Source organism: Tachysurus vachellii, chromosome 12 (genome assembly GCF_030014155.1).
Source record: "Tachysurus vachellii isolate PV-2020 chromosome 12, HZAU_Pvac_v1, whole genome shotgun sequence".
Lineage (NCBI taxonomy): Eukaryota > Metazoa > Chordata > Actinopteri > Siluriformes > Bagridae > Tachysurus > Tachysurus vachellii.
In genome coordinates, this window is record NC_083471.1 from 23,519,479 (window position 1) to 23,533,406 (window position 13,928).

Sequence of the window (13,928 nt, forward strand, 5' to 3'; positions counted from 1 at the left end):
TACAGTCTATCACCATCTATTACAGTGTCTATTACAGTGTATTACAGTGGCTATTACAGTCTTTTACAGTGTCTATTACAGTATATGATAGTCTATTACAGTCTAGTACAGTGCCTATTAGTGTCTATTACAGTCTATTACAGTGTCTATTACAGTCTATTACAGTGTCTATTACAGTCTATTACAGTGTCTATTACAGTCTATTACAGTGTCTATTACAGTATATTATAGTCTATTACAGTCTAGTACAGTGCCTATTAGTGTCTATTACAGTCTATTACAGTGTCTATTACAGTCTATTACAGTCTATTACAGTTTATAACAGTGGCTATTACAGTCTATTACAGTGTTACACTTAGTGTTAATTAAACATTTGTTTAAAGCTGTGATTTAACACCAAAGACAGAAGATTATTTATTTAAATCCTAAACAGATTTTTTTACTTATTATTATAATTTCTTTTTAAACACTAAACCTGACAAATGGATTTCAGTTCGTTTCCCACTGCTCACGTTCTTTTATACTAACGGTAAGAACCTGTGAGATGAAGCTCAAATTCGAGCCTATCATTAATGTTCCTTCTCCAACCTGTGATTATTTCCTGATTACTGTAATAAGTGCAGTGGATATGATGTGGATATTTAACTGGGTCTGTTCCCTTACTTTAATAACAGCTGAAAGGAAAAACTCAATTTTTCAGACACTCTATCTATCTATCTATCTATCTATCTATCTATCTATCTATCTATCTATCTATCTATCTATCTATCTATCTATCTATCTATCAAGTTATCTATCTATCTATCTATCTTGCTATCTATCTATCTAGCTATCTTGCTATCAGTTTATCTATTTTCATCTGTCCATCCATCTCTCTCTCTCTCTCTCTCTCTCTCTCTCTCTCTCTCTCTCTCTCTCTCTCTCTCTCTCACACACACACACACACACACACTTATTATTTAACAATGCACCGTTTCAGAGGTCACAATAAACAGGTCTAAACTCACCTTTACAAGTTTACACAAGATGACAGATGAAGTATTTAGAGTAAGGTTCTGGATCTTCAGCAGTTCTGATGCTGTGTTTTAGAAGAACAAGTGAATAAAAAACCTTAATTACTGGACCACACTTTTTTTTTTATATATAATAATGTCATTGATGTAAAGGCTTTCAGTGAACCAGAGCAATTTCTCCTCAAAGTCTTTAACATGAAATTAGTCAGCACAAGACTGTCAATCAAAAGTCAGAGCGTTTTAATTGCGTCTGATCCGATCAGGGAGGTGAGTGGTGTTAGAGATCAGACAACCTTTTAATTAGCGGCTTTCTTATTTCACACATCCTCTAATAAAATCACAGCGATATTAAAAAAAAAAGTCAGATATGAAAAGCCTTTTTATTAACATGTCAATTCCTCAAAAATCCCTCTTTTCCTTTCCTGAACAATTTCTGGTACATTTTGTGTTAAATAGATCGAGCTGTTAAATCAAAGTCTTAACGTAGACCTGGAAAAGCAAACTTGGAAATTTCATGAATTTATTTTTCCCATTGAACAGAAAGTAAAAGACGAATGACGGGGAAAAGATCAGGCTTCGATCGAATCACTCAGGCTTCAGGTATCCGCACATCCCTTTAGTTTACGTGGGAAGTCTTTCAAACTAATATTGTAGCTCAAATTGACTAGTTTGAAGAGCTTCTGTGGGCTTTTCTTTAACCTATCTAAAGGCACCTACATACTTTTTGACGCTATTACTCATTAGTCAAGATCTGCAGACTCAAAAGGAATAAAAGGAGATGAGCAGTGAAAGAGCCGGCCCTGTATGGAGCGGCAGGTTCGCAGACTTCTAACTGTGAGTCAGCTTTCAGTTTGTTCAGCGTTTATACAGCTACCTTTTTTACTCATGTACTCATACAAAAAAAGGAAATCTGCTGTCATGAAGCGTTCCTCAGTTTCTGCTTAATGCCAAATCGATCACTCCTTATGATGGAAACTCTTCGGAAATTCTGAAGCTTGTGGCCAGAAAAGTGAAGAGACAATGTGGGGTTGTGGGTCTGAGACTAATAATAATAATAATAATAATAATAATAATAATAATAATAATAATAATAATAATAAAGGGGGGCATGGTGGCTTAGTGGTTAGCACGTTCGCCTCACACTTCCAGGGTTGGGGGTTCGATTCCCGCCTGTTCTCCCCGTGCCTCGGGGGTTTCCTCCGGGTACTCCGGTTTCCTCCCCCGGTCCAAAGACATGCATGGTAGGTTCATTGGCATCTCTGGAAAATTGTCTGTAGTGTGTGAATGCGTGAGTGAATGAGTGTGTGTGTGTGTCCTGCGATGGGTTGGCACTCCGTCCAGGGTGCATCCTGCCTTGATGCCCGATGACGCCTGAGATAGGCACAGGCTCCCCGTGACCCGAGGTAGTTCGGATAAGCGGTAGAAAATGAGTGAATGAATAATAATAATAATAATAATAATAATAATAATAATAATAATAATAATAATAATAATAATCACTATCCTTATGACACAAAAGCTCAACAACATCATATAAGGTATAATTTCTATACGTTCTTGCTTACAAAACAACATACACAAGAACAACAACAACAAAAATCGTTGTGTCTGTGTGTTTCTAAAATGCCTGATGTTTCTCTTTATATCTTTTTCCTTCCCTTTTTCACAGGCTGTAGCAGTAACGGACTGCATCCTGTTCCCCGTCCTCTCCACTCCACCAACACCCTGCTCTCATCAACCATCACATGACAGGAAGTCCTCCCACTGACTTCCTGTGGTCTTTTTTAAACAGGAGGGGGTTGGTAATGCCAATGCTAACTGCAGAGCAAAGAAGCCATTTTTTTTTCCCTTGGATGCAAACTGGAAATTTGGAATGATCTCAGATGGATGAGAGAATCCAAAAGTGCTCCCTCGCTCCATATGCTTACACTGGGCTCTGGCTTCAGTGTTCCTCACTTTGATTTGGAGATGATTTATTTTTTTAATATTTATCATCACTTGCTTTTACACATATCATAAAATATGTGGCAATGCATGAGCAATCATCATCATCATCATCATCATCATCATCATCATCATCATCACACAATATGCAAATGATTGTAATTTCAATCTAGTCCTTCCCTTTGATTATTTTTTATTTCTTGATTTTCTTGTACTTCAGCTTGGACTTGCTCATGCTGATGGTACGCCTCCCTTCAAACTCCCATTTATACCGTTAAACTGTTTTTATTTCTAATATAAAATAAGACATTAAAGGAGCAGTTTGTAACTTTTCAACTGGATAAATTTGATCGTTTTGCAATAATAATAATAATAATAATAATAATAATAATAATAATAATAATAATAATAATAATAATAATAACAGTTTTTTCCCAACACAACCCATACACTGTTGTAATCCTAAGTCCTAAGGAACTAGAACTCTGATCCAGATGGAGGCGGAGCTATTTTCAGGGTCAGCAGAGTTAAGACAGGGTTATGACAGAGTTGTCCTAGTAAAGTCATGTGATGTGCTATACAGCAATATGATTTAAAGCTCCGAGGGACTTAGTGTGTTAAATTTGAGAAATATTCCTTAATTATCATAAATACTGAAAATGATGAAATGGTGTATGTCATGCACAGGGGCAGGTGGTGCAGAGCTACATCATATATTATTTATCAGCTGTATAGTCTTCATCATTCACAATTCCATACAGTTTAAATCCCAATGAAATAATAAGTATTTTTGGAGTGATCAGTGATATGTTAAGTATTGTGTGCTCCAATTTTTCCACTTTTGTCAAGTGATTATTTCCCCTAGTGGTCAAAAACAGGAATTGCACTGGCTCATTGGGGTGAGAATCATGTTACCCCTCAAACAAAGGCAAGCGAGTGTCTGCTTTGCAAAATCGTTACTGTTCTCTACCTCTTCCCAGTATATTAAGCAAGTTTGAGCTTTTAAAGCGAAGGCTAAAAGATTATCGACTCTCAACTGTAAAAATTCAGTAAATCGTAGCCTGTAGCGTAAATCAAACAAGATTTAACCTGTTGGATTAAAATTCTCTGAGCCTTTAACGATGAAATGATAAATAAAGTGACATCGTGGTCATGAGAAAAAAAAATTATTTCTATTAGCTAGCCATTGATTTTACAGGATAAATTTCATTTGCATAGATATGCTTGAATACCAAGGTGTGAGAGGTAGATTTTTTTTATTTTCCAATTTAATAAAGCCATTAAGGGGTTGCCAAATACGGTAACTGTATCGCATGACAGTTTTGTTGTAGCGTCTTTAAATTTACGTTCTTATTATGTGTCTAGAAAATTACAAACTGCACTTTTAAGGCACCAATCCACTGCTTTCGTTATGGCTTTATTCCTGATGGTCCTTTTGATTTAACTGGGAGTTTTACTGGGTGTAGGGATGGCATGAAAATGGGAATGACAGGTGGATCGTGGGATAACTGTTTGTGAAACACCCCTCCTCCCACCATCTCCTCCTGGTATGCGTGTGTGTGTGTGTGTGTGTGTGTGTGTGTGTGTGTGTGTGTGCGTGTGTGTTCTGAGTGCCTCTACATTCCATTTGAGTTCTCCAGAGTTCCCCAGATTCCTCGGCTGAGGTGCATGGCAGCGAATGCATGGAAATATCCGACGAATCCCCAGACGTGTTTTCAGCATGCCTATCTGAAGCATTTCATCCAAAATGACTCACAAACAAGACATTATTTATTAGTGCATCTCTTAATATTCTGACAGAGAGAACCCTCGTGGTCGATTTTGTAATGTTTGTCAAGTGAGGAAATGTGAAGGAATATTAATTATTATTTTTTTTTCCTGGAATGATTCATGTTTTTGGATAATTAAGAAATTTTTTAGATATGTCTGCAAATTGGATGAAAGAAGCCTGCAGCGCTGGGCATCGTTAATAATCTTCATCTTGTATCTTGGCTAATTGAGGCGCATAGCATGCGTTCTGTCTCTCATCACCTCTCGTTTGCAATTTGGACATCAGGCTCCTTTCATATTTATGAAACATGTTTGTTTCAGGACACATCGTCTTATACGGAAAAGAAAAAGGATTTGAGGCCATTTCTAACGGTACAAATCTCATTCCTGTGTCCATTAACTTCTCTGTAGGATAAAACCTCCCGGTGCCTGCGTGTGCTTTGATTAAATTTCACTTCTACGCTCTCTCGGCTCATGACGGCACTGCTGCCTGAACCAGGCTGAGTTGGAGCGTGGGCTCAGCGTGCACAAAAACCAAACCTGTTGCTAGCATGCTATTTGGCCCCGAGTCATCCATATGTGCTTCACAAAAGCCTAGCGCCACGAAGAGACAGAGAGTTCCTCTCAGGCACTTATGTGAAAAGGGGAAGAAAAAAAAACGTTTGAAAAGGACAAAAAAAAGTAAAATGACTGCTGTGAGATGCTCAAATCTCCATCAGTAAAATATTAGAAAAAGAAGCAATTATTTCATTTATTTCCAACATTTCTGTCTCTAACTCTTAATTGCAAAGAGCATGGATATGACTTTTTTCATTCTCTTAAACATCTCTGAAATATGCGTGTGTGTGTGTGTGTGTGTGTGTGTGAAACTGATTATAACTTTTAATCAGTAAATGTATCCACATCGTTACATCTCGAATAAACTTCACAGGAACTCTTTTATTTAAAAAAAAAAAATCATATCATCATTATCATCATCATCATCATCAGCAGCAGCAGCAGCATCAGCAGCATCAGCAGCATCAGCAGCATTAACATTGCTTCATCTTCTCACTGAGACAGAAAGAAACCTGATATCACACATAAAACCAGAGGCTGGCTCAATCAGCTCGATCCACATATAGAAGTGTATATATATTTTGTACAGTCATATTTCTATAGGTTTTTTTACTCTTGTACACTTGGACGATATTTATAATCACAAATGTTATGAATGTCCTCTCTGAAACACTGCCGGCCTTCTTACCGAATCTGTGTTTTTTGTTTTGTGAAGCTTTTGGTCAGGTTCAGCTGTTGCCCAGAGAAATAAAGACTTATTTATGAAATCACGCTCGTCTGGCTGTGAGTGTGTCGGGTTTGCGTCTGTGCTTTTTTTGTCTTAGCGGGTTTTCTCTATTATATTACAGAGATGAAAGAAAAATCAACCAAATAAACAAGAAGATTGTAAATTATTTTAAATGAACAAAAATTGTATCGGTGCCATTAAAGGTTTGGATGATTATTTCAAAATAAGTTGAAGGCCGACATTCCTGTTCCATCGCATCTGCATGACTTGGAACCTTCTAGCAATTTTATTATTTATTTATTTATTTATTCGTTTAATTTTTTCCCCTCTAGGAAAATGTAGCTACTTGCTAGCTAGAACGATATCACCACCTGAACTCAACTTTATCTGTCTAGCGCTTTTTATAAATAATATAAGAATTCTAAACTAATTTTATTATTAAAATTTAGATTTATCCCTAATGAGGCAGCCAGAGGTGTTGAAAAACCTCCCTGAGACGAGATTTCAGGAATAAACCCAGCAAGAAACCAGACTTAAAGGGGAACCTCGTCATCATCTGGGAGATACCAGAGAGTGAGATTATAAATGATTAGTCTTTTATATCTGTGTAATATATAGACAAGTGTAACTGGGAAACCGGGAGGTTTTGAGTACGAGCATCAGCATCGTTTCTGAAATCAGTGTAAATTTCTTCCATGAAAGACAAAGGGGGGCACGGTGGCTTAGTGGTTAGCACGTTCACCTCACACCTCCAGGGTCGGGGTTCGATTCCCGCCTCCGCCTTGTGTGTGTGGAGTTTGCATGTTCTCCCCGTGCCTCAGGGGTTTCCTCCGGGTACTCCGGTTTCCTCCCCCGGTCCAAAGACATGCATGGTAGGTTGATTGGCATCTCTGGAAAATTGTCCGTAGTGTGTGATTGCATGAGTGAATGAGTGTGTGTGTGTGTGTGTCCTTGTGATGGGTTGGCACTCCGTCCAGGGTGTATCCTGCCTTGATGCCCGATGACGCCTGAGATAGGCACAGGCTCCCCGTGACCTGAGGTAGTTCGGATAAGCGGTAGAAAATGAATGAATGAATGAAAGCCAATGAATGTTCACTATTTTCTATCTGTTTCTTATTTGTAAAACAGTATAAAATATATTAGTCAAAGGAAACAAACAAATTGCTAGATTAAATAGTTACAACTCTAAAATATGTTGAGGAACATTAACAGGAACATTAACAGGAACATCTGTACACCTACAGTAACTACACCTAACCTCCTGAACCTTTCAACTTCCTGGGTTTCAGCATTTTAGTGTCCAGCTTCCAGACACTAGGGGTCCAAAAATCTGAGACCATATAGAAAATCTTTCAGAGTTCTTAATTTTATAAAAGGAAATAAAAACAAGATTTTTTTTTGAAATTTCCAAAAAGCAAAAATATTTACAACAAAATATATAAATGTTGAATATTTTCTTTGTCTCTATTTAAATGTAAGCAAAAATATCAGAGAGGTTTGACAAACTTAATACAAACGTGAGACTCGAATAGAAGTCAGTTCAATAAACGAAGCAGTTCTCTAAATTAAAAAACTTTCTGTAGTGAGTAAAGAGAAGGATGTATAGAATAACATATCAATAAAGGAGCCATAGTTAGAATTCGCCTTGAGATATAATTAATCTTCTGAATTTTTCCTGCCCGTGTCCACATATTTAAACTGGACCGTTAATGTGTTATTCACTTGGAAGAGACCAAAAGCCAGAGAACTTCATTAGAAATTTACAAAAGACGGGATGTTATGGCTGATGGCTATCGTCCGAAAAGAAAAACAGCTTTTTCTTTCAAATAAAATACCTTTTGTTTTTTTTAATCTATGCATGAAATGTTTGTAATGTTTTTTAACTTTATTGTTTCATTTTGGCTTGTTTTCACTTTTTTGCAGTCACCATCCATCCATCCATCCATCCATCCATCCATCCATCCATCCATCCAGCAATTATCCATCCAACTATCCATCCATCCTTCCATTCAACCAACCATCCATACATCCATCCATTTTTCCATTTATCCATCCATCCATCCATCCATCCATCCATCCATCCATCCATCAATCTATCCAACAATTATCCATCCATTCCATCCATCCATCCATCCATCCATCCATCCATTTATCAATCTATTGAACAATTATCCATCCATCCATCCATTCCATCCATCCAGCCATCCATCCATCCATCCATCCATCCATCCATCCAACAATTATCCATCCATCCATCCATCCATTTATCAATCTATCCAACAATTATCCATCCATTCCATCCATTCATCCATCCATCCATTTATCAATCTATCCAACAATTATCCATCCATCCATCCATCCATCCATCCATCCATCCATCCATTTATCAATCTATCCAACAATTATCCATCCATCCATCCATTCCATCCATCCATCCATCCATCCAACAATTATCCATCCATCCATCCATCCATCCATCCAACAATTATCAATCCATCCATCCATCCATCCATCCATCCAACTATACAATTTTTCACACACACACACACACACACACACACACACACACACACACACACACACACACACACACATGTTGATCATAAATTCTACACACACTCTCATTCACACATGTACATCATAAAATTTACACCCACCCACACACACACACACACACACACACACACACACTCATTCACACACATACGGTAGATCGTAAAATTATATAGTTGCCTCCCTTCTCCCTTCTGACACAGTTTGTAATTCGGTGTTGGAGTTTTACACAAAAGCTTTTAAATTAAATCAATTCTTAATGTTTTATGAGTATTTATGTATTTAGTATTAATAGTAATAAATACTTAATATATAAACATAAACAATTACTATTTTTCCTCCAGTTTTCCTTCATTATTCTACTACATTGATTTGTCATTAATATTTAGCTTCACTTTTAAAGAATTAAAAATTTTGGCCTCAAAAAAAATCTCAAATGTTTTATTTATTCATAAGACATCTAAGACATTCATCACACATCTAAGAGAGTGTGTTAGTATGTCAGGGTTGGTCAGGATTGAGGTGGATCTGAAGCTCATCCCAGGAATACCGGACACAGGGCAGGAATACAGCCTGGGTGGGATACAGGTTCGTCACAGAAAGAGTCAGAATTAAAGGCACTATACATCATGGATAAAGGAGTCGTTATGTAAGCATGATCTATAATGTAAACACCATGTCCTAAAATAAAAATAATACAAAATTATAATATAATGCCTTCCAAAATGTAACCATAGCAATGGTTTGTAAAGTGGTATGTGAAGTAGACTGAGTTATGCAATACAATGAAGTTGCTGTTTACACTGATGACACTTTATAAAGACAGTAGCAATGTTTAGAGATTTTTAGCTCCACTGTGTGTGAAGTGTGTGTGAATGTTCTACCTCCAGTTTCCTCATTATGTCCAATTACATGCGTTGTAGCCTGATTGCTATCTATAAAGTGTGCGTCTGTGTGTGTGTGTGTGTGTGTGTGTGTGTGTGTGACTGTGCCCTGCAATGTGTTGGCACCTTTTCCAGAGTGCCCCACACCTTCTGCCCTGAGTCCCTTGGGATTGCACTCCAGGATTCCTGTGTAGGATATGTAATACAAAAGATGAATGGATGCATGGATGGATGGAAGGATGGAAGGATGGATGGATGGATGGATGGATGCATCAATTTTTGTATGAATGTATGTATGTATGTATGTATGTATGTATGTATGTATGTATGGTTGGATGGATGGATGGATTGATGGATGGATGGTAGATAGATAGATAGATAGATAGATAGATAGATAGATAGATAGATAGATAGATAGATAAACACCATTTGCATCACTTCCCAAACCACATCTGGGTGGTATCGTAGCCTCACGGCTGTCGAGTTCTCATTTCTGATTGGTCAGAAGGTCTGCAGTGGTTCCACGCAATGTTAATGCATTCGATCTAACATGTCTTTGTTTCCACGGTAACAGCTTACACAGGGAATTGTACAGCTACAGTATGTAACCAGAATAAAAAAATATGAGTGTCTAATAGTTAAGGTGATGAAAATGTTTTACTTTATTTTTTACTTTATATAAGATTTGATCTGGTCTTACATACAGCATGTTGGTATTCATTAGTTTTTGTTTTTTAATCTGCTTCGTTTGTCTGGACAGAGATTTAGCAGTTTATTCAGCATCGTTGGAAGGAGTCTCTGATTTCAGTGCTTTCCAACAGTCAACAAAACTTTTTCTGTATTAATTTTAAAACTTATAAAAACTATATTCGGGGCTTTTTCCATGACATGACAAGCATGATTTTAATCTTTCAAGTTGCACTAAAGTAAAGCATTTATTCTCTATAAGCTATATATAAATCTTTAAAAATAACTACACTTGTTCTCATGAAGCACAACAAAAACATTACCAGAGAAGGAGCTAAATGTAAGAAAGCAACAACGTTTCCATGACAACAAGAGGTATTTGTCCAATGATGATAAATGATAAATTTTCCTCCTCGCTGACCGATTAAATGTAATAATGAGAATAATTAAAGAAGACAACTCTATTGGGAAATAGGAGACAGAGATGATTAATAAGGTGTGTATTACGGCTGTTTTGTGAACACTACGTGACAGAGTGTAATGTTCAGAGGTATGTTACATGTCAGACTTGTTCTCAGAGTCTTTATCTGTAGTCTTTTTTACTTCATCTGTCACCCTGTGAAAAAAGAGAGAAAACGTTCTGTATAAATAGTAACAGCTGCGATTTTAGCTACAAGTCCTGGGTTTGGGCAGCGTTGAATGAGTTTGTGCTTGTGTGTGTGTGTGTGTGTGTGTTCAAGAGAGAGAAAAAGGGGAGAGACAGAGAGAGAAAGGGAGAGACGTAGAGAACGAGGGCCGCGTGGTTTCATTAGGGAGGCAGATGGTAGCACTCTAGTCGGAAGTGATTGACATAATGACACGGCCAGCCAACAGGCCATGCGTATATCTGTGCCTTGTGTGTGTGTGTGTGTGTGTGTGTGTGTGTGTGTGTGTGTGTGTGTGAGTGTGTGTGAGTGTGTGTGTGTGTGTGTGTGTGTGTGTGAGTGTGTGTGTGTGTTTTAACATCACAGAGAGAAAATTTATACCATCAAATTCTGTGTATTTTTGCTTGACAGTAAAGACAGACCAAAGTTACATAGAGATTCATATTAAAGGCAAATTTCAAGACAAATTTTAAGCATAAAATCTTTAAAAACTTTAAAACATTTCTACAAAATATTCCAAAATAAACCGTTTTGTAACCAAAGTGTGTGTTGTATTGTTTGTTCTTTTGGCTTGTGAATATATCTTTATTTTTAATTTTGTACATCACCATTTAATTTTTTTTCTAGTATTGAGATTGACTTGTATATATATATATATATATGTGTGTGTGTGTGTGTGTGTGTGTGTGTGTGTGTGTGTGTGTGTGTGTGTGTGTGTGTGTGTGTAATACTATTATTAATACTGTGTTTGTATATTAAAGTGCACTTTAGCCTACCTGAAAAAAAAGCCCTAAGGATGTAAGATCCTACATGACGAGCTACATTTTTCTGTATTATTGCCTTCATGAAGCAGAAAGCAGGCTGCTGAGAGAACGACTGCTTGTGTTGAAGTGTTTCCGAAGACAAAAAACTAACGACTTTCACATTGAATCTTAATATAAATGTAGACAATTATTATGTGTTGTTCTTTAATAGATAAAAAAAGTAAATTCCTGGAAAATTGCTTTGGTATTAAAAAGGGAAAAAGGAAATAAACCTCCTAAAGACCATTAAAAACCTTCACTAAAGTACTGTAAGTGAATACGCATAAATAAAATAAAACAAAATAAAATAAGAACTCTTGACAGCTCTAAACAATGGACATGTTTATTGATTTTAGACACACAACTCCTACACAACAAATAACTGCACATTCATTTACACACACACACACACACACACACACACACACACACACACACACACACAGCCACTTGTGATGTTGCTTCTGTCCATTTTTATGCACACACCCAGAGCCACACACCCAGAGCCACACATGTGCACACACACACACACACACACACACACACACACACACACACACACACACACACACACACACACATACACACACACACCCGCACGCACACACACACATACACACACACGCGCACACACACACTGTAGATTTTTATGCACAAACTTCCAAAACTGCTCATCTGTACATTTCTTTTGCTGAATAATAAATACTATACTCTGCTTTATTTTACTCTATTCTCCTCAACTTTACTCTACTATATTCTCCTCAACTCTACTCTACTCTACTCTACTTTATTTTACTCTACTCTACTCTACTGTCAGGGATCAGCACGGACCTTTGGACACGTGCGAATGTTTTTATTATTGTCACGTGTCTGCCCCGCCTTCGTCCGCTCCTCCCTGTCTCCTCACCTGTTTCCCATCCTGTGATTGACACTGTGTGTATATATGTGAGCCGCATTGCCGATGGCAGCGCGGATTCATTAGTGTAATTTCCGTTAGTTCCCCGTGTCGTGTGGATGTCTGTTTGTTTCCCTACTGTATTAAACCCCTTTCATTTGAAGCTATCCTGCCTACGGGTCTGTCTCCTTCCCACCGTAGCCGGGGGCCTGACATCTACTCTACTTTATTTTACTCTACTCTACTTTACTCTACTCTACTTTACTCTACTCTACTTTACCCTACTTTATTTTACTCTACTCTACTTTACTCTACTTTATTTTACTCTACTCTACTTTACTCTACTTTATTTTACTCTACTCTACTTTACTCTACTTTATTTTACTCTACTCTACTCTACTTTACTTTACTCTACTCTATTCTACTCAACTCTACTCTACTTTACTCTACTCTACTCTACTCGACTTTATTTTACTCTACTCTACTTTACTCTACTCTATTCTCCTCAACTTTATTTTACTCTACTCTACTCTACTCGACTTTATTTTACTCTACTCGACTTTATTTTACTCTACTCTATTCTACTTTACTCTACTCTACTTTACTCTACTTTATTTTACTCTACTCTATTCTACTCAACTCTACTCTACTTTACTCTACTCTACTCTACTCGACTTTATTTTACTCTACTCTACTTTACTCTACTCTATTCTCCTCAACTTTATTTTACTCTACTCTACTCTACTCGACTTTATTTTACTCTACTCTACTTTATTTTACTCTACTCTATTCTACTCAACTCTACTCTACTCTACTCTACTTTACTCTACTCTACTCTACTCGACTTTATTTTACTCTACTCGACTTTATTTTACTCTACTCTATTCTACTTTACTCTACTCTATTCTACTCGACTTTATTTTACTCTACTCTATTCTACTCTACTCTACTCGACTTTATTTTACTCTACTCTATTCTGCTCAACTTTATTTTACTCTACTTTACTCTACTTTATTTTACTCTACTCTACTCTACTCTACTTTACTTTACTCTACTCTACTGTACTTTACTCTACTCTATTCTCCTCAACTTTATTTTACTCTACTCTACTCTACTCTACTTTACTTTACTCTACTCTACTGTACTTTACTCTACTCTACTCTACTCGACTTTATTTTACTCTACTCTACTCGACTTTATTTTACTCTACTCTACTCTACTCGACTTTATTTTACTCTACTCTACTCTACTCGACTTTATTTTACTCTACTCTACTCTCCTCAACTTTACTTCACTCTACTCTACCAAACTCTTTTTTTTGTCTTGTTTTACTCTTTTCTATTCAACTCTATTCTGTTCTTCTCAACACTACTCATCTCTTTTCTACTTTAATCTACTCAATACTTAACACTATTTTACTCTACTCTGCTCTATTCAAGTCTATTCTATT

General features: G+C 36.9%; 1 protein-coding gene across 1 annotated transcript in view; it reads left to right on the forward strand.

Annotated features, from left to right (window-relative positions):
- The window catches only part of ksr2 (kinase suppressor of ras 2), a 109,886-nt gene extending 104,425 nt beyond the window's left edge, over positions 1-5,461 (forward strand). The window contains exon 22 of the mRNA XM_060884245.1: positions 2,683-5,461. Within this exon, the coding sequence (XP_060740228.1) occupies positions 2,683-2,689 (7 nt within the window). The 3' untranslated portion in view covers positions 2,690-5,461. The remainder of the gene's footprint in view (positions 1-2,682) is intronic.
- The last annotated feature ends 8,467 nt before the right edge of the window (positions 5,462-13,928 follow it).